Source organism: Lepeophtheirus salmonis, chromosome 2, assembly GCF_016086655.4.
Source record: "Lepeophtheirus salmonis chromosome 2, UVic_Lsal_1.4, whole genome shotgun sequence".
Classification (NCBI taxonomy): domain Eukaryota; kingdom Metazoa; phylum Arthropoda; class Copepoda; order Siphonostomatoida; family Caligidae; genus Lepeophtheirus; species Lepeophtheirus salmonis.
This window is the reverse complement of record NC_052132.2, coordinates 36785064-36804972: the sequence shown is the minus strand read 5'-3', so window position 1 is coordinate 36804972 and position 19909 is coordinate 36785064. Positions and strand designations below refer to the sequence as shown.

At 34.6% G+C, this 19909-nt stretch overlaps 8 protein-coding genes and 1 long non-coding RNA gene across 10 annotated transcripts; 5 read left to right on the top strand and 4 right to left on the bottom strand.

Moving 5' to 3' along the window:
- Nucleotides 1-472: 472 nt before the first annotated feature.
- LOC121113820 (uncharacterized) lies at nt 473-4514 on the top strand. 2 transcript variants are annotated; one of them, XM_040707688.2, is made up of 3 exons: nt 473-671; nt 861-1480; nt 1983-4514. In XM_040707688.2, exons 2-3 carry the CDS (start codon nt 1040-1042, stop codon nt 3141-3143), a joined length of 1602 nt encoding a protein of 533 aa, XP_040563622.1. In that variant the 5' UTR covers nt 473-671; nt 861-1039; the 3' UTR covers nt 3144-4514. The 2 variants fall into 2 exon arrangements, 1 of the variants encoding a protein (XP_040563622.1); XR_011779044.1 differs by having other exon boundaries at nt 511-1480; nt 1983-3334; nt 4219-4270.
- Nucleotides 4017-5987, bottom strand: LOC139904817 (uncharacterized). The gene is made up of 2 exons (XR_011779045.1): nt 5291-5987; nt 4017-5227 (listed from the first exon to the last, which is right to left on the bottom strand). It is a non-coding gene; the product is annotated as an uncharacterized lncRNA (long non-coding RNA).
- LOC121113821 (uncharacterized) lies at nt 4807-6632 on the top strand. The gene is given in 6 exon segments (XM_040707689.2): nt 4807-4893; nt 4954-5070; nt 5123-5240; nt 5301-5611; nt 5613-5871; nt 5873-6632. Coding segments are annotated over 6 exon segments (1524 nt in total). The 5' UTR covers nt 4807-4846; the 3' UTR covers nt 6545-6632.
- On the bottom strand, nt 6545-7557 carry LOC121113826 (thymidine kinase 2, mitochondrial). Its single transcript, XM_040707695.1, has 2 exons — nt 7437-7557; nt 6545-7367 (listed from the first exon to the last, which is right to left on the bottom strand). The coding sequence occupies exon 2, from the start codon at nt 7332-7334 to the stop codon at nt 6624-6626; it is 711 nt and encodes a 236-aa protein (XP_040563629.1). The 5' UTR covers nt 7335-7367; nt 7437-7557; the 3' UTR covers nt 6545-6623.
- Nucleotides 7531-8845, top strand: LOC121113824 (crossover junction endonuclease EME1). The gene is made up of 2 exons (XM_040707693.2): nt 7531-7823; nt 7884-8845. The coding sequence occupies exons 1-2, from the start codon at nt 7640-7642 to the stop codon at nt 8633-8635; spliced, it is 936 nt and encodes a 311-aa protein (XP_040563627.1). The 5' UTR covers nt 7531-7639; the 3' UTR covers nt 8636-8845.
- A 1863-nt stretch (nt 8846-10708) lies between these two features.
- LOC121113822 (CCR4-NOT transcription complex subunit 9) lies at nt 10709-11896 on the top strand. The gene has a single exon (XM_040707691.2). It carries the CDS (start codon nt 10709-10711, stop codon nt 11780-11782), a length of 1074 nt encoding a protein of 357 aa, XP_040563625.1. The 3' UTR covers nt 11783-11896.
- A 1561-nt stretch (nt 11897-13457) lies between these two features.
- Nubp2 (NUBP iron-sulfur cluster assembly factor 2) lies at nt 13458-15999 on the bottom strand. Its single transcript, XM_040707694.2, has one exon. The coding sequence runs from the start codon at nt 14298-14300 to the stop codon at nt 13518-13520; it is 783 nt and encodes a 260-aa protein (XP_040563628.1). The 5' UTR covers nt 14301-15999; the 3' UTR covers nt 13458-13517.
- Nucleotides 14302-16780, bottom strand: aft (cap methyltransferase 2). The gene is made up of 3 exons (XM_071886805.1): nt 16277-16780; nt 16127-16203; nt 14302-16005 (listed from the first exon to the last, which is right to left on the bottom strand). Exons 1-3 carry the CDS (start codon nt 16605-16607, stop codon nt 15256-15258), a joined length of 1158 nt encoding a protein of 385 aa, XP_071742906.1. The 5' UTR covers nt 16608-16780; the 3' UTR covers nt 14302-15255.
- A 124-nt stretch (nt 16781-16904) lies between these two features.
- On the top strand, nt 16905-19512 carry LOC121113818 (probable ATP-dependent RNA helicase DDX10). The gene is made up of 3 exons (XM_040707686.2): nt 16905-17041; nt 17119-19130; nt 19213-19512. Exons 1-3 carry the CDS (start codon nt 16925-16927, stop codon nt 19355-19357), a joined length of 2274 nt encoding a protein of 757 aa, XP_040563620.1. The 5' UTR covers nt 16905-16924; the 3' UTR covers nt 19358-19512.
- The last annotated feature ends 397 nt before the right edge of the window (nt 19513-19909 follow it).

Here is a 19909-nt window from a genome sequence, read left to right as displayed (position 1 = left end):
TTGGGAGGGATTGAAAAAGGCATTCTCTTTGGGCCTCCCTCAACCTAAATTTCCTCGTCAATTAAAAGTAAATTATTATTTATTTATGATACAATAACCTCAGAAGGACTTAGTGACTTGTTTTGACATTGAAAACCTCTAAATGGATACTTCCAAACAAAGGACATAAAACTCCTAATTTGATCATGCGAAATAAAGAGAGGGGGCATTTTACTAGAGTGTTCAAGTTTCTTTGTCTAAAACTAAGGTGAAAAAGCTGAAACAGGTATAATAGGAAGAGCAAAGGATATCATTATTAATCAAATAGTCCATAATTCTTATCAATGAAATCATATTTAGTAATTAAATTATTTCTCGAGAAGGCCTTTGCACTTATTTGAAGGCGAGATACGTTTACGCATCGACAGCTAAGACCCTTGCAGATAGATGGGTAGCATTATGATTATCGACAGAGAAACGCCCTATGATGCTCATTATTTCAGTTCACGTGCTAAAGACAGGGTTACCAACATGGGCCATCGCGACCATAAAATAAGAGGCTGATGATGAGACCTATGTGTGGGATATATGTTCTGGATTAGGGTTTTAATGGAGTTATTGATTACGAGAATAAGATGAGTGAAACAAACAAAATGCGGATGAATATCACGAAATGGAAGCGAGAAGTAAAAGTCAGTAAAGTTTTCAAATTAATGAGACAAACTATGCAGCTGTTATTGATACATGAATAGTTGATTTTCTGTTTCTAATAATTTTCTTGAGCTCTGTTGTGTTTTGGAAATCGCGCACGCCCGGACGCCTTGCTCTGCGCTCTACCTCCGCTTTCCTTCTGATTCTTTCTTTATTTATTTATTGAGCAGGGTAAGCAACTGAAAAGGAGTGATGTAATTCCTTGAAGCGTGTTGAAAGGAGTGCGTGAACGAGTGTTACCACTGTATCTAGTAGGAGAAGAATCGGCTTCAGAAAACATCAGCTGCCAGTTGTCTCCCAAGAGTGGCCCGGGAAGGAGCAAGGAAATAAGAAGGAAGGGGGAAATTGAATGAGTATGGTTTTGGATCCTTTGGGTTACAGTGGGCGAATGCGGGAAGAGGAGGAAGAAGAGGAAGAGGAAGTGGACGTTGAGTCTGGAGGAGGCGATTCTATGGTCATGTTGCTCCCTCCAAAAGACGAGAAGAAGCTTCTTACTTCACAACTTCAGTGTATAAAAATCTACCTCTTGGAACCTCTTCTTCGACATCCGAAAAGTCCAGCCTTTCGAAAACCAGTGGATCATATTGCCCTAGGGATCCCTGATTATCCTAATGTTATCACTAAACCCATGGATCTGGGGACTGTCAAAGAGAAAATAAGAACTCGCAAGTACGCTCATTACCGGGATTGTGTTAAAGACATTGAACTTATCTGGAAAAACGCCAAGACATTTAATCCGCAGGATCATTTCATTCATAAAATTGCCATCGAACTTGAAGAATTCACAAAGGTGTGCAAGTCTCATCTCTTATTTCTTCTAAATTCAAATCCAACCCATTGCCCTTGCCTTTATTTACCTGTCTTTAGTACAACAGCATTTGCCGTTTGGTGGTCCAAATGAGCATAGAGCATAGGGATGTTTGTGTGTGTGTGATACTCGTTTTCATTCTGTGCCTGTCTTGTCTGTGTGTAAACATGTGTAAAATATCTCCAAGAGTTCCTCTTGTCTGCTCATATTTAATTATGACTATTTTTCCTACTTACCTTTAAGACATGAGTTTAATCTCTATTGTGAATTATTATGTGACTCAAACTACGTTATTTTGACTTAACTAGAATCTGTTCATATTTTTATTTAGTAAAAATGCAGATTGTAAACATGACATATATGGTCATAATCATGATGTCAATAGATACAAATGCGAGATATACATTAATTTTATAAATCCCCTTAAAACTTTAAAGATTAACAATTTATCCACTTATTATTTAATGTCTGTTGTTTTATATAGGAAAAAGCATCGAAGATAGACTTTCAAAATTGCAAATACACTGATTTACCTTCTAACAAACGAAGAAAAGTCAGCTCAACCAACAACAATAGAAAAGTCAGCTTATCCAACAATAATAATATCAACAAAAGTAACAGTAGCATTCACTCGAACCACCCAAAAAAAGTTTCAAATGAAAAACGTCAACAACAACCACAACCTACCCCGCCTGCGACGAATCGTCAAATTAACCTACAAAAACCACCAATTGATGCTTGTCGAGAAATTTTGGAGGAGCTGGTAGACTCGCAAATTCATTCTACTTACGCTGCACCCTTCAAAAAACTTCCGAGAGGGAAATTAGACTTGATTAAATTACGAAATCGTCTCAGGAAAGGAGTGTATGTGCATCCCCTTCAAGTTGCCGATGATTTTCGATCCATCATAGCACGAGCGTACAGGCATTCTAAGGATGAAATGTCACAGAGTGTACAATTAGCTAGTCAGTTACAACATAAGTTCGAGGTCATGTTTGCTAGACGAGTGTGTTTGGAAGTTCCTACAAAACTCGATCTCACCAATTCCACGATTTTCACTCAGACTCTACTATCAGCTCAAGACACAATGTTATCCATTCAGAGTAATTTGCAGCATCTTTTTACGACATTCTACATGTCGAAGGGTCATAGTAATAAAAAGAAAAAACCCATTGGGAAAAATAAATCCAATTCCAAAAAATCCTTCAAGAGACCCCTTCAAGAAAGGAACTCACCTCCTAAGAAGAAAGTGAAGGTCGAGCAATCTCATCCTGAGCCAGCAAAATGGACTCGGGAGGAAATTATTGATCTTCAAACACGTATTGGGCAACTAGACGAGCATCATCAACAACCCATTTTGTCTTTAATGCATAAAAACGGTGAAAAAATCACAGAGGATGAGGAGGGATATGTCGTTTTAGATATTGAGGAGGCTTCGTCCAAGTCGTTAAGTGATATAAAAGATTATATAAACAGTCTACCGGCGGAAAGTTCGGCATCTAAACCACCACCTGTTGTTTCTGAAAACGTTGTAAAAAAAGAAGAAGAAATAAAACAATCAGAGAACGAAAGTGAGTCATCGTCAGATTCAGAGGAAGATTCCTCCTCGGATTCTAGTTCTGAAGATTCTTCGGACGATGATTAGATTAAATATAAATAAACTCTTACCGTAATCTTCACCTCGCAATCTTAAGACAAAATGAAACAACATAATTCAATCTGTATGAAGTGTATCCCTAACTTACTTAGTATTCATTATAAAGAAAAAAAATAATTACTATATATATATTGGATGTAATTGTAATTTTTCAGTGAACATTCTTTCTCCAAGAAAATGTATGATTAGCGAAGTAGCCTTTTATTTCATTTAATAATTATGTCTATTTTCGTTCTCTTTTGAAATTTTTTTACACTACTAATAATAATTCATTGAGCTATAAATAGTAGCCCTTCAACGCTAATAGCCTTTACTCTCTTAAGTAAGATATTTTGGGATCCTTTTCTCAGTTCATTTATTTTCATCAATCTTTTCGAGGAGCAGCAGTAGTATACAAAATTAATTTTGTTTATGTCAAATATTTAAAAGAGTAATGAGTTATACTTGGTTTTACTTTTTATTGTCGTCATTAGTAGGGGATTTAGAACAATACTTGCTTATGTTATTTTTTTAAGCAGATAAAAGTTAACTTTAGTAAAGATATGTTTTTACTGCTTATTCTACTCCTATTATACATTTTTTATTAATTCTACCTTAAAAATTATCGTTTTTTGCGTAATTCTCTGTATTTTTTATGTATTATTCAAAAATATGTGGGGAAAATGGCTCTTCTTATATATTATATGTACCTGGTAATTTTATTCTCTTTTTTATTTCACATATCAAAAAAAATCTTTAAAATGATTCCACAATTTTTTTTGCTTATTACTTATTCCACTTAAACATATTGTAATTCTTCTTGTATTAATCTTTAACACACCCTCATATACAATAAGGAATATTATTAAATTATGTGACTAATGAAATTTTCTTTTTAAGGCTGAAATTTGTGTTTATACATTAATTTATTTATGGTCTTTTTATATTTTAAAAAAAATTCAGAGTTTATCAGGACAAAAGAAATTACAAAAAAAAAAAAACATACTATTTTTGTTAGATATACTACTTAAATAATTAATTAATAATTTTTTGGCTATCATGACTAATTATTCATTTCTTTTAGCACTAAAGTTGTATACATAGTTAACGATAATATATGTGAAGTTTGATAGCTAGTGTATGTTTTTTTTTTAATTATCTTTGGTGACTGTGTATCTTAATAATTATTATTGTTGATTACACACGCTTGATTTGGATGGACGAATGACATAGAAAATTAATTACTAACACGTATCTTTGTTGGATTCGTCTCACAATAAGTTAATTTTTTTAGAGCTTAAGCTATACAGTAGTCTAGCTAAATATGAATTTTCTGTTATTGATAATATAAATAAAGGTCAAAAATACGCTTAATAATAATTAATTATAAAGGGTTTATTTTCACCTTTCCGTCTATTTCCTGAGGCTATTTTGTGAACTGATATACTTTAGTTCTTTTAAAGAAAAGGTAAATATCAATGTGCAATTTCAAGGATTCGACTAATGTTTCGCATAAAATAAGGAAAGATATTAACATAATATATTACTTAAAAATGGTTAATTAGAAAATATAAGACCTTACCTTCTTATGTATATGAACTTAAAAATAAACATAATAATATCAGTACTTACTTAATTCACTGACAAACTGGCTCTTGTCCAAGCATTCTACAATCAATAATCATATTGAGTAAGATAGTGAGTCTATCAGGATGAACGGACAGAGTTGCTTCATTTGTTACCAGCCATCAACTCTTCGGTAAGATCTATTACTTAGCAATTGAACAAATATCATCAAGATAAATTCCCCTCTTACAAGTTGCGAAAAACACGGAGAGGATGTTGTCTACTTCTGTTCAAAGGCTCATAAATTACTTCACTGCAATGACGACAACTGCTTTCCATATAAAATTTGTGAATCGATTGAAGTCGGAAGGTGGGTGATAACCGAGTAGCAAATATTGAGACTAATCAATACTCTTTTGAAGATTTTTAATTGCAACAAATCACATTCCAAAGGGTAATATAATATTCGAGGAAACTCCAGGATTGGTAGGACCAAACCCAATAGTAGAGACACCAATATGCATCGCCTGTTATACAAAAGTAGGAATGTGAAAAATAATTTATTATTTCCGAATATAAATATATATTACCTTGTTATAGGTGAGTCCAAAAAATGCCTGTTCTGCTTGTCGATTTCCTATTTGTCAGGATTCATGTTCTGATCATCAGACTATTTGTCCATATCTCTGTCGTTTTGGCATAGAAGACTTATCCATCAACGAAATATGTAGATCTTCTATTCTACATTCCATTTTAGTCCTAAAGTTATTACTGTCAAAAGAAACGAATCCTGAAGTCTACAATTGCTTAATTCATTTAATGGATCATGCAAAAGAAAGAATGGAAGATACAGAGTATAAGAATGGGATTCGTATCCCTATATTGGTTCCCCTCAAAAAAATCATTAAAAATGAATGAGAAACACATACTCCAAGCTATGGGAATTGTAGAAGTCAATAACTACGAAATTTACAACTCCACAGGAAGCGCAGGATTTAGAGGATTATATTGTTTGACGTCTCTTCTATCACATGATTGTGTCCCCAACGCCAGACCTATCATAAGTCATAAATCACCATTCAAAACTATTATGATGGCTACGAGAGACATTCATGCTGGAGAAATGGTCACAATAAACTACGTTCATACTCAAAAACCCACCCGAATAAGACAAAAAAACATTGAAGGATAATTGGTATTTTGTGTGTTCTTGCAAGAGGTGCAAAGATGAGTCTGAATTCGAACTCAACCCTGACGGAGTTAAGTGTGACTCATGTAGAAAAGGTCAGCTTAATCCATGTGAAAATAATATGTACAAGTGTAACAAGTGTGATAACAAAAATGATTTAAATTTTGTCGAACATTTGATGAACAAACTGGAAAGAAAAAAATCTGAAATAGATCGAAATGATATCAACACCTATTTAAAATTCTATATCCAGAGCACGAATATTTTGACCGAGAATCACTACTTCTTAAATTCATTGCGTAGATGGATCATACCTTTATATTGTCGTCCATTGGCCTCAAATCCTGATGTTAATCCAACGTTTGAAATGTTCAAGACAAAAATTCAACTTTGTAATGACTACCTCCGTTCTTTAGATCAGATTGAACCAGGATTAAGCAAAAATAGAGGAAAAGTCCTTTATGAATGGGCTGAGAGCTCTTTAAAACTGTATGGAGGAACCCATAACTTGGATGTTTTAAAGTCAATTCGTTCAGCATTGAAGGAATCAATCTTTTGCTTACAGTTTGAAAGTAGCCCTAGTTTTGAATATACCATCAAAGAGGCAGCAGTCAAGACACTATATCTAGTAAATGAAATAATCGAAATGCATTAATTACATATTAATTCGTGATAGGCTGTATATTCATGATTAATTAATTATTCGCAAGAAATTAAATAGAATTAACGTCATATTAAGAAAATGAGCCATTTTCTTTATCATTTTGTCGAAATTGTTCATAATAGTTGAGGATGTTCCTTTGAATTGATTTTAAAAGATGAGGAAACTCGTGAAAGTCCTGTTCAGCATCCACTACGATAACAGGCGCGGTAAGAGACTTGTCTTCTATCAAACATTCTTCATGAAGTTTATGAAGATCCTTCAGATACGAGATGGAAATAGCGGATTCCTCTGTTCTTGATCTAGAGATTGTTCTTTTGAAGCAAGTCTCTGGAGTTGTACGAAGGTACACTATCAGATCTGCAGATACATTTATCTTAGGGTGTGAGTTTAAATACGCGTACCATTCTTTGAGAACTAGATATTCAGGTTTGCTCATGATTCCAGAGCAATACAAATTAGCAGCAAAGCATCGTTCTGCCGTTAGAAGGGATCGCTCCATGAGTTTGATGGATTCCTTAATTTGAAGAGTATGAGCCTGTGTCATTGTAAGAGTGACATAGGACTGAAATAAATGTCCCCATCGATGGGGATCCTTATACATCATCTCAAGGATGTTATGGCCACAAAGATTTTGCCATGAGGGGACAGGCTCTTCAATGACTTTGCAGGAAACTTGAGGAAGTTCTTTGTCAAATTGTAAATTTGAATTAAAGAGTTTTAAAAACGTTGTCTTTCCAGAGGCTATGTTCCCTTCTACACAAACAGTAAACCTATTCTTCATTTTAGGAGCAATAAAGGGTTCTCACTGCAACTACTATTATTAATATAACTTTATTATTTCGTACACTATATTTTATGGAGAAAAATATATAGGGTAGCTAACCTGAAGATAATTAAAAATATGACCGAACTAAGGGTAGTTTACACTGTAGCACATACGTACCTAGTAATAAATAATATCAACGTTTGGTCTGAATAAAATCAAAATGTAAAGTAATTTTTTTCTCTTTCTCAGCTCACAACAAATAAAGGAGAAGTAAAAAAAAACCCGGGAAAAACTTTAGCTAGCTTTTAATCGATGGAATAATGGCCCAGCCAGGGATTATCGTACTAATTGATCCCTCAGTTGTTAATTCTGTTCCTGGGCCATTCATTTTGAGAAGCCTGTCCTCCTCTGAAGATAATCCACTCATATCAACAAAAAGAAAAACCTTTACTTACAGAGTTCAACCATTGGAAATTTACTCCTCAATTTCATGGGTTTTTAAAAGTACGTATAAACTAAAAACTCATCATCTATTTCCATACATATTGGACCAAATTATTTTAGAGAATAAAAAAGATTTGGAGTGGAGTTTGTCTCCTCAACATTTAATTATACTCAAAGGATCGGAACTTGGAGAGCTCATTTTTCGAAATGGCTTTGATACTTGGTTATCACACCTCAACTGCTCAAAGAACGTGACCGTCGTAGTGTATCAATATCAATCTTATTTCGGTCAAGTAGAGCGATTTGCTCAAAAGAAAAAGACGGCACGTGTACGAGGTGAGACTCTGGCGTCAAATCAAGGACCTATCGTAACTCATTTGCATGCTCAAAAGGCATTATGTGATGCTCAATTGAAGCATGGGATCAACTATATAATTTTTAATACAGACTATGATAAGATTGGAGATGTTGTGTATCATTATACTCGAGCCATCTCTGAGTGCGAAGAAAAAGAGCGGAAGAGGATATCGAGTGATGATTATGGTTTCTATGCTCCAAGTGCTAAGGGTAACATAGCCGTGAACTCTAATGGAATAGGATGTTTAAACTTGTGGCAAAATTGGCTAATGCAAATATCTCATTTCGTAGGAATTGATCGGGCAAAAGCCATTACTAATATATATCCATCACCTTCCGCTCTTATAAAAGCTCTATCTAGGGCGGAGTATCCCGAAAAGTTATTAGCTGATATACAAGTTAGAAGAGGAGCTGACTTAATGACTGGGGGTTCTATTAAAATTGGAATCGAGGCAAGTAGGAAAATAGCTAAAATGTTTCTTTCTCTAGATGGGAATGAGATGCTTCAGAAGTAATATAATTTGTTTATGCATGATTGAATTACTCTATAAAAAGGATATGAATAATATATGAGAAGGTTAGGGTTTTACGTAAATCATTTGATTTTTAGTTTTGAATTTTTAATCTATTTATTTTACTTAACTATAGAAGTCAATTTCATATTGAATATCTATAACTCACAAAGTACAGAAAATAAATTAACGGCTGACTATAGATAAAATGAATGAGCTGGCTTGAGTTTAATAATATATTTATTATTTGAGAATAATGAATGATACAGAGATTCACATGCAGGAAATCAAAACGAAATATGCAATTATGACTTTAGCAAATGAATGTAACTTACTCTCTGTTACATAAAAAAAATAATATATATATATATATATATATAATTAATAGCTTGTGTCTTGACTAAGTAGTGGCAATACGGATGAATTAAAAAATGTCTGACAAACTTGATGAATTATGTATATGGTTTTTATATCTCAATCGGATCAAGAAGAAAAGGAATGGCCAGTGTCATAGAAGACCTCTTCATTTTCGTATGGAAAATGTTGTATGACATGGGCCTCAAACTCCATTTGCGAAGTAGTACTAGGTGAGAAGTTGTATTCACACATAGGACAAGTCCTGTCAAGATGAGGAAGTGAATTTTTAATGAAAGGGAGGAATCGATTATAGAGGAGGCGTCTTTGTAATAGGAGTTCCTCTTTGATGGCATTCCAGTCCTCTCCCGATTCCAGAGAGCCAAGATCCTTTTCGAGTCGAATGTTCTCTTTAGAAAGTCTTGCCAATTCTCGACCCAGCTTCAAATTCCTTTCTCGAAGAGCAATGTTCCCTGCATGAAGATCCTTGACTTCTTCATAAACCTCTCTCCGACTATGGACGAGAGAAGCATTCTCTTTCTCTAGTTCTTCGATCCTCTTCTCCTGTGCGCTACATTTTTCTTCCAAGGAAATCCGGGTGGACTCTAAGCGGACCCTACTGGATCCACTCATCATCTCTACTCTATGAGTATATGGAAATAGATATGGCAATTACGTCAATTAATAATTCGTAAGTAGTTAACTGAACTACCAGCACGTCTTCTAGACATACATCAAAATTAGACTAGGCCTTTCTTCTTCTTGTAGCTTCTTTCACAGCTACATACATATCTCACACAACCTCATACTATTGTATTACATGAGAAAAATTTGTTCATGGTCTAAATCTTTATTTATTTGTATTTATCAATTAATGCGTCTCGAGTTTCTTACTCAACCCTACCATCAAAAATCATTTTGAAATGGGTTAGCTATAGAAAATGTGAGTTTTTTTTTGTTAAAGGAGAGTGTTAACTTTAATCAATTATCATCAATATAACTAACTTATGCATAGAGACTAAGATTTGACTTTTCTCTTGCTAGCTATTTCATAATGGAAATTGGGAATCTACGTAGATACGTATTTATATGCACGTCAAGAATTACTAGGGATTTTTAGGTCAGCTGTTTCTTCCCTTTCATTCTGATTTAGTCAGAGTCGAGAACACAAATGATCTTGCTGATCTGGAAATAATCCCCCTACTCGCGAGTAGCTTCCTGGATGTAAAGCTCGTGGATGAATGAAAATATGTAATTATTTCTCAAAAATAAATATGAGGTTGGCCCTGGACTTCCATTTATGTTGTTGTTTGGCCTTTTATGAAATAGGGAAGTAAATAGAATAATCCTGATCTACCATTAAATATTTAATGAACACGTACAGCTATGTAGTCGGACCATTAGTAGAGAAGCAAGAGTGGCGTCATTGGCTAGGCTGCTTGTGTTTATCGTTATTTAGGGGGAGGTTGCGAGGTATAAAGAAAGTATGTTTGTAATGTGAGTATTTACTCTTTAAATTCCTAGGGTAGACGGAAAAGGTTGTCTAGAAGGATATATTGAGAATTTAGTTGATAGAATAAGTGTTTTGAGGGCAGTACTCCCTACTGCATCCCCTTCAAGTTGAATTAGTAGAATATCAAGTGAAGTTTACTGACTAAGGGAGAAAAGAAAAGAGATCGGCTCTGTGCTTGCCGATTGGGATTGGATTGGATTTGAAAAGAGATGACTGTGACGACGAGCTCTTCGCTTCTGGTTGCAAGTTCCGGGGGTTCTTTGTCCGTGCCTTGTTCCGTTGCCGTAGTCTCTAGTTCTTCGAGCACTGTAGGTGTGACTCCTTCCAATTCCTACAGTAATGTGGATAGGGAGAAGATATTTGTGTGGATCAATGAGTTGAGTTGCTGCGAGACGCGTGAGACTGCTCTTCTGGAGTTGAGTAAGAAGCGGGAAGTGGTCCCTGACCTGGCTCCCATGCTTTGGAATTCCTTTGGAACGATTGCGGCGCTTCTGCAGGAAATCATTAACATTTACCCGGCCATCAACCCCCCGGTTCTCTCCGCTCATCAGTCCAATCGTGTCTGTAATGCACTAGCTCTGTTGCAGTGTGTGGCGAGTCACCCCGACACGCGCTCCGCATTCTTACTCGCGCACATTCCACTCTACCTCTATCCCTTCTTGCACACCGTCTCCAAGACACGTCCTTTCGAGTACTTGAGGCTCACGAGTCTGGGAGTCATCGGAGCTCTCGTTAAGACTGATGAGCAAGAAGTCATTAACTTCTTGTTAACCACGGAAATTATTCCCTTATGTCTACGGATCATGGAGTCTGGATCTGAACTTTCCAAAACTGTGGCTACTTTCATCCTTCAAAAGATTCTACTAGATGATACTGGCCTCTTTTATATATGTCAGACCTATGACAGATTCTCCCATGTTGCTATGATATTAGGCAAAATGGTCATTGCTCTGGCAAAAGAACCCTCCACGCGCTTGTTAAAGCATGTTGTACGTTGCTATCTCAGATTATCGGACAACCAAAGAGCTTGTGAGGCCTTGTGTCAATGTCTACCAGATCAACTTAAAGACGAAACTTTTGTTGACTGCTTAAAAGAAGACAAGTCTACTAAACACTGGTTGGCTCAATTGTTAAAAAATTTGGATGCCATGTCAGTCTCGGGAAACTCTGGCGGCTCAGCTACTTCTGGTGGTAATTCTACTGCTGCAAATCTTTCGTCTACTCCTGTACTGGCCCAAGCACGATCCCCAAGTCTCTCAAAGTTGCCGGGGGGAGTCCTCTAAGGCGAATGAATGAAATAGTCGGCACATATCTATTACATGATTGTATTTTACTTATAATAAGCTAATAAAATTACATGATATAATATATTTCAAATAAATCTATGTTCTCAATAATAATATGTTTTTTTAATCAATATTTATTGATCAAAACCAAACGGTATGACAAATTTTTGCAATTATGTGCTTCATTATGCGGGAAAGGTTTTTTTTAAAGAGACCATTAAGTTAAAAGACATGTGTTGGGTTGACCAAGTTTGATATTAAAAGTGATAATCTCAAATAATTAATACACGTACTTCTATACTATTTTAAATTACCTACACCGGCAAGAAAAAGTTTAGAAAAAAATACTTTTACGTCATCATGGTTATCATTCTATCCTGAAGAAGCAAGCCATTCCTTCTGGACAAAGATTAATTGGAAGGAAGTTTTTTTTTCCCATCAAGATAGCAACCCAAAACATACATCCAAGCTCTGCAAAAACTTATTGGAAAAGAAAGAAGCCTCTCACATCTTATCTATTATCCAATGGCTAGCTCAATCTCCTGATTTGAACCCAATAGAACCATTGTGGGACACCTTGACAGAAAAGTTCGTAAAAAGTGTTCCACAAGTCAGAATGAGTTATGCAACATTTTGAAGAATACTTGGAGTGATATCACACCTACCTTTCTTGAAAAACTAACAGCAAGAATACCAAAAGTCTGGTAAGCAGTCATAGGGGCAAAGGGAAGATTTTTTGAAGAAGCTAAAATTAAAAAAAAAAATATTTAGACTTTTTTTTAAAATAAATGTTTATAATGCAGCAGTGTATATTTGCATAAATATATTTAGTTTTGTTGCTACTAAATGATAAGTGATACCTCTTCGTATATGGACTAAACGAAATTTATTTCTATTTTCTTAAGAGTTTCTGTACTAACCCAAATATCAGGGAATAATATTCAGTATTCCCTGCTCAAATGCACCATACTCGACACTTCTATTTTTTATTTACTCCAATCTCTCTAATTTGGTTCATGTAGTTTTTCATCAATACTGTCCCACAAAACCAGGACGCAGTTAAGATTTTTCAAGGGTATCAATACATAAATTTGTGCACCCATGCAGTAAACTATTATACTTTTGCTATACTTTTCAGCTAATAGTCAATAAATTTCTGGACAGTTGACTAAATATTTTTGATTGATCTGACAGGCATTTTTACATCATCTACACACCTTTCTCATATAAAATGGGGAAAAGTAAATAATTAATGCAACAAGTTCAATGTTAAGGATATATATAGCGTAGCCATAGATTTTGATAAAAATGTATTCCTTACATATGAAGCGTGTTTATATTATTACTTGAGAGGATTAGCATAAAATAGGTGATTTATTGTCATCTTTGAACCCCGAGCATAACTATTTGTAAACATAGATATTTGGTTGAAATGCATTCTGCTTAACTTATAGATAGCAACATAGAAATTAAAATATTATGTTTCCTTACTGAAACATTTCATTTAAACGAAGAAGAAAATAAATACTTTGATGAAGATAGGTTCAATTTTTAGGTTGTCATGTTAGCAATCAATTTCAAGTTTAAACATCATATGACTGTTTCTATGTCAAATCTATTATTTATATTTAACAATTACATTACAAATGACTTCAATCACGCACAAAATAAATTATTAAAGAATATAAACTTTATTTAAATATTTAACTTCTTTAATAGATTAAAAATACAATCAAAATTCAATTTTACTTATAATACTCTCAAGAATGGAAGCAACTTCGGAGTCTTCAAATTTTTGAATAAAATTATCACCAGAATCAGCGGCACTAGCCAATTTAGGCTCAATAGGTATAGCACCTAGGAATGGACAATACGTTTTTGATGCTAGTTCCTGCCCTCCACCCTTTGAGAATATATTAGTACATTCTGAGCAATTAGGACACACATAGCCACTCATGTTTTCAATTATACCAGCAACTTTCAGTTTTGTTTTTAAGCAGAAGTCATATTCCCTAATTACATCATTAACGGATACAATTTGAGGAGTTGTAACGAGAACGCCTACAGTATTTCCAATTAAATTAGATGATCTTAAGCATTCAAGTAAACTAATGTGTTCATCTGAAGTACCAGGAGGTGTATCTATTATGATTATCTCCCGATCACCCCAGGTAACATCTTGAACAAATTTTTTTATCATTGAATTTTTCTTTGGACCTCTCCATACAACTGACTCATTTGAACGAGATAAGAGGAACCCAATGGACATAACACCTAAACCTTTTGTATCATCAGTATATACCGGATCCCATCCAGACTCATTTTGGTATATATCATGATCACTTATTCCCAACATATGAGGTATACTGGGCCCACAAAGGTCAGCATCGAGCAAACCAACTTTGAGACCCTTTTTTTTCCATCCCAGGGCAAGCTGGGTGCTCACAGTAGACTTTCCAACACCTCCTTTTCCAGATAAAACAAGGACAATTTTACAATTAGGATTCACTTTCATCCTGCAAATAAATTAATAGTAAATCTGTTTTAACTGGGACTTTTCTTAGTATCTTTCAATTATAATTTATTGTGGGAAAGGTGAGGCCAAATAAAATAGAAAGATCAGCAACATAATTAGGTAATTGATTCTACAAGAGATGTTATGCGATGGACTAGGTTGAGATAATTGAAACAGAGAATAGCTTCAAAAAATTGTCTATCAAAAAGAATATGATCAATGGATACAATTGACAAAAGAGATAAACTAGAATTTTCTTGGGACAACATTCCATATATCTCTTCAAGAGAGACCGAGTGAAATGAATTATGAAATCCTTGTAAGACAATGAATGTAGTTTTGTCTTCTTTTTCCGGAGGAAGGAAGACTAATTCTTCAAAGATGTGTGAAAGAATAAATAGAAGTCCAGCGTAGAATCGAGAATATGATGGAAAACCCACAAGAACTACATTTTCACCACATCTAAGCTCACTTTAAAATTGTTATAAGTCCATCTGTAATCGACTTCTTCAATGCTGAACTTGATTCTCGGTTTAGTAAATGATCACACGAAATGTTTAAAGTTTTTACACTACCGCTTATCTGTCTAGATGAAAGCCTTTCAATTAGTTCTTCATTTAGAGTTCCAATATTTGTCGAAGTTTGGGGAAGAGAATGAGATTCTTCTTTAGAGCTACACTTTTCTAAAGTTTTTTGGTACATATATATAAGGCTTAAACAACAAAACTTTGAATTATTTAGATAAGAAAACGGTTTTCCGAACAAGGGTTCAAGAGTAATTTCTTTGAAAGGTTTCCTCCGGGAGAGTTTCAATAAACTCTGATAATCTTGATCATGGAGTCTCTCTATGTACTTCAAAATTTCGTTTTTTATGCTTTTAAGAGAAATGGTTTGAGTACGAAATTCATAATCACCATCATTGATTTTAGATTCTCGAGTTATTTTTACTTCAAAATCACTTAATTTTGCAGCCCTTAATTTTTTTTGTGCTCCTTTTCAATGGGTACCGATAAAAGAATTCTTTTAAAACTAAGTGCTTGAACTCTTTCGGTTCAGTGGCTCCAATGTTATAGGAAATTAAGTTCCGTTCAATTACTTTCTTTTGCCACGAACTGAAGTAAACAGCAGAGTTATATATCCAGTCTTTAAATGACTTTGGTATGGACTCGTAACTAAACATTGTATTTTGACTATTTTTGAGGACATAATTTTGTAGCCAATCACTTAAGTAAGACATAACTTTTCCATTGTACCCTTTTGATATAATATACACTTCTGAATTCCCTTCTTTGCTTGCAATAGGTTTAAAGATGGACATTTTATCAAAACAAAGATTAAGTATATAGAGCAGCTTAATGGTCGGAGGTTCAAAAAAAGTGAATAACTTGATAACAAAGGACCCACCAATTTTCAAACTGTTTAAAGCTAGTATAATTTCTGCAGTTTTTAGTCGTAGAACCATATTCTCTTGTTCATTTGGAGTCTTAAGACAATTGATGCTTCCATCAGCCGTAACTAAATCTGCACCATAACCTCTCAGAATATCAAAATATCCTTCTATATCTTCAATGACAGAGCCAGTGTTCTTTGTACCATAATCCCAATTCGACAAGTTACAACGAGAATGACGATCATCGTTGTTTAAGTCAGGATACGTGTTACCTTCATAGTATGGGTTGAGGGATAGTGCCTTCCAGGACCACTTCTGTAACGTAAATAAAATCGTATTTTCAATCATCAATATTATTATAGATAAATAAAAAGGGAGGACTCATTTGAATGATAAAAGAAATATTAATATTAAATATAGAAGTGATTGAAAATACGATTCTTTGAAAATGATGATTCGTTGCGGAGATGAATGCTCCAGGAGATTCGCAGATATGCAACGTTTTCATGGACTCTACAAATAAATAGTGCATAAAATGTAGATATTATTATTTTGACACATTTTATAACAAAAATCGAAAACAAACCAGGATATGAGGGGAAATAAACATTGAGAATCTCAATCATTTTAACCCATGCCTGTGTAAACAGTTCCGGCTTAATATGATGCTTGATGCGCTGCATCACAGAAGACGCAGAATTGAAACTACAGGTGTGCTGATGCCATGCCTTGAGATTCAAATGATTTAATGAGCTCTTCGTAAGGTTTAAAGAGTCTTTCAGGGACTGAAAACGGGACTCCATGGCGTCTTCTTGAGCAGTGTCGAGGAAGAATGGAGATGGCCATACCTTTTTCCGTGGATCATCCTCCAGATCTATCCTTTTGGAGAAGACTTCATCCACAGTGAAGGCGTTCATTCTGGGGATGTCGTTTGCGTTCCACTTACTTGTAGTATTCAGAGATATATTACTACTAATTTCAGCCAAGTTTATTATTTACGCAGCTGCGGCTGCGAGAGCTTTAATTAGACCGAACAAGATGCAGAACGAAATAATAACTCTACAGCGAGCGAGCGCTTCTCGAATACTGCGCGCGCTTATTATTTTTGGAGTTTGCCTTGTTATTGTTTTTCCCCCATCATAACTCAACTTTCATAGCAAAAGTTACACACGTGGGCTTCAATTCATTCATTTGTTTTGACGGAATTGACTCAAGGATCCCGTACACCACAAAAATGAAAAAGAAACAACATAAAAAGCCTCCTTCTCATACGAAAGTAATGAAAAAGAAGAAAACACGAACTCAGAAGGAAGAAGAGGAAGTGAGTGATCTCAAGACACATTATGCAAAAGTAAGCCTCAAAATATTCGAAATCTCATCTCTCCCTGACGGACCATTAATAATTATTCAATTTATACTTTATTTCAGTACGATCCCAAGAGTATAAAACACTTTAGGGACATGCCACTTTCGGCATATACTCTAAAAGGGTTGAAAGAAAATAACTACGATGAACCTACCCAAATTCAGAAAGAGAGCATTGGCCTCTGTTTCCGTGGCTCAGATGTGCTTGGTGCTGCTAAAACAGGTTGTGGTAAAACGCTTGCCTTTGTAATTCCTATCCTTGAACTTCTTCACCGGGAAAAATGGACTAAACTCGATGGTCTTGGTGCTTTAGTTATCACACCCACTCGGGAATTGGCATATCAAATCTTTGAAACGCTTCGTAAAGTAGGGAAGCATCATGAATTCTCTGCTGGACTTGTTATTGGAGGAAAAGACCTTCAGTATGAAACCAAAAGACTTTCTACTTGTAACATTGTCATTTGTACTCCTGGTCGACTTCTGCAACACATGGATGAGAATCCCCAATTTGATCCAATTACGCTTCAAATCCTTGTATTAGATGAGGCAGATCGTTGTTTGGATCTTGGGTTTGCTGAAACGATGAATGCTATTCTGGGTAATCTTCCAAAGGAAAGACAAACTCTCTTATTTTCAGCAACTCAAACAAGGTCCATTAAAGACTTGGGCCGCCTCAGTCTTAAGAATCCTGTATATGTATCCATTCATGAACATTCTAAATTCTCTACTCCTGAAAAATTAACGCAAAACTATATGGTATGCGAATTAGATAAAAAAATGGACATGCTATTGTCATTTATCAAAAGTCATCGGAAGTCAAAGACTCTAGTGTTTGTTCAGAGTTGTAAACAGGCGAGATATTTTCAAGAACTCTTAAAAAAGATTCGAGTAGGAGTCTCTGTACTTGGGCTATATGGGACGCTACACCAATTACGTCGGATGAGTATTTATGAAGAGTTTTGCCAAGAAGAAAATTCGATGGTGCTTTTTGCTACTGACATAGCTGCTCGGGGTCTCGATTTTCCTAAAGTGGATTGGGTATTTCAATTAGATTGTCCAGAAGATGGCAAAACGTATTTGCATCGTGTGGGTAGAACTGCAAGACACGCCTCAATTGGTAAGAGTCTGATGTTACTCACTCCTTCCGAAGAGGAGGGAATGCTGAAGCAACTATCTATTCACAGAGTTCCAATCGAGCGAATAGAAGTGAATCCCAAAAAACTAACTACTTGTCAAATGAAAATAGAGGCAAATCTGGCTGGTGATAATAATTTGAAGGAAATGGCACAAAGAGCTTTTCAATCTTATATCAAATCCATATATTTGATGAAAAACAAAGCTATCTTTGATGTATTTCAGATTGAAACCGATACATATGCTCGATCTCTGGGATTGGTCGTGACTCCTAAAGTACGTTTCCTTAAAAGAAAGTTGAAACAGAAAGAAGTACAAGAAAAGGATACAATCACTATTTCAGAGAGTGAGGATGAAGACAATGAGGAAGATGTTCTGACAATTAAACGGAAAGATCATGATCTAGAAAGAGATGATCTACCCAGTGGAGAAGAGGATAATGAATCTGTAATTCCTGAGATACAAAGAAAACAAAAAGTAATTACCAAGGCATCATTAGCAAAAAAAGTCATTAAGAAAAATCTATCTCTTAATAATGTTGTACAATTTAATGAAGAGGGCGATGTTGTGCAGAATTCAGCAACGTCAAAAATGTCTGCAATTGGTCAAGAATATGAGAAAACATGCGAAGGTAGTGGAATTGATTTAATTTTGGCGAGAGAAGTTCTTAAAGCTGAAGATAAGTTTGATAAAAAACTTGAACGGGTGAAAATTAAGGAAAAACACAAAGAAGAAAAACAAAGACTGAAAGATCTAAAAAATAAACGCAAGAAACAAATGAAGGAAACTGAAGAAGGAGATGAATTTGATGAAGAGGATTCTAATCATTCTTTAGACTGGCTACCTGATCCAGATAAAATATATGGCCAAGAGGACAATGCCCTAGACGATGAGGATGAATCAATAGAATCTGAGTATGAGGCAAGGGATAATGAGATTGGGTATGTTTGATACAAATTTTAGCGTGATTACGTGATTTTTGATTTATAATTATTTGACTAATAATTATTTTATTATTTATAGAACGAAAAGAAAGTGGAAACCGCCAAAAAAGATAAAGGAGAAAAGTAGTAAAAAACTCAAATCTGCTGATAAATTATATAAATCATCTTTAGCTGAAGACGAAGACTTTGCTTTACAATTACTTCAGAGAAGTTATAAATCATAAATATTCAACAACAAACAATTAGGATTTTTTTATGATACAAACTTTTGCTATTATCTTTAAATTAAAAACTTTTTCATATGTACTATGGTATTATTAGCATCATTTTGAAGAGGTATTCTGTCAGAATATCATAAATAAAATCCTATTGAAACGTAGAATACAAATTGAAATCATTATTCTCAATATAAATTACTCATAATTTTAAAGTATTTCCATTTTTATAATAGTGTTCCAAACTATTTACAAAATTGTTAAATGATGAAAAATATTTAAACACTCATTGAAAGGTAGAGCTAGATTAAATTTATTAGTGAAAAAAATGGAAAACCAAATTAAGGATACAAATAGTAGACCCTCTTCTACGTCAACTCTTATTAATCAAGAGTCTAATCAACAATTCATGACACAAGATTCTATTATTAATTCCGATGAAAGTGAATGTACTCCCGTTGAAATTCCCTTTGAACTTCCTCCCGAAGTACCATCTCAACTACAAGTGAAATATAATAAAGTTGAAAGCAATGATTGTGCAGAAGAAGGCCAAAGTAAAAC

Excerpts from the sequence above, each read along its gene's own strand:
- LOC121113820 (XM_040707688.2), top strand. The coding sequence starts at position 1,040 with ATGAGTATGGTTTTGGATCCTTTGGGTTACAGTGGGCGAATGCGGGAA. Across the intron at positions 1,481-1,982 it reads AACTTGAAGAATTCACAAAG|GAAAAAGCATCGAAGATAGA; the intron begins GTGTGCAAGTCT and ends TGTTTTATATAG.
- LOC121113826 (XM_040707695.1), bottom strand. The coding sequence starts at position 7,334 with ATGAAGAATAGGTTTACTGTTTGTGTAGAAGGGAACATAGCCTCTGGA.
- LOC121113824 (XM_040707693.2), top strand. The coding sequence starts at position 7,640 with ATGGCCCAGCCAGGGATTATCGTACTAATTGATCCCTCAGTTGTTAAT. Across the intron at positions 7,824-7,883 it reads AATTTCATGGGTTTTTAAAA|AGAATAAAAAAGATTTGGAG; the intron begins GTACGTATAAAC and ends AAATTATTTTAG.
- LOC121113822 (XM_040707691.2), top strand. The coding sequence starts at position 10,709 with ATGACTGTGACGACGAGCTCTTCGCTTCTGGTTGCAAGTTCCGGGGGT.
- Nubp2 (XM_040707694.2), bottom strand. The coding sequence starts at position 14,300 with ATGAAAGTGAATCCTAATTGTAAAATTGTCCTTGTTTTATCTGGAAAA.
- aft (XM_071886805.1), bottom strand. The coding sequence starts at position 16,607 with ATGAACGCCTTCACTGTGGATGAAGTCTTCTCCAAAAGGATAGATCTG. Across the intron at positions 16,204-16,276 it reads TTATTTCCCCTCATATCCTG|AGTCCATGAAAACGTTGCAT; the intron begins GTTTGTTTTCGA and ends ATTTATTTGTAG. Across the intron at positions 16,006-16,126 it reads ATCATCATTTTCAAAGAATC|AAGTGGTCCTGGAAGGCACT; the intron begins GTATTTTCAATC and ends TTTACGTTACAG.
- LOC121113818 (XM_040707686.2), top strand. The coding sequence starts at position 16,925 with ATGAAAAAGAAACAACATAAAAAGCCTCCTTCTCATACGAAAGTAATG. Across the intron at positions 17,042-17,118 it reads TCAAGACACATTATGCAAAA|TACGATCCCAAGAGTATAAA; the intron begins GTAAGCCTCAAA and ends ACTTTATTTCAG. Across the intron at positions 19,131-19,212 it reads GCAAGGGATAATGAGATTGG|AACGAAAAGAAAGTGGAAAC; the intron begins GTATGTTTGATA and ends TATTATTTATAG.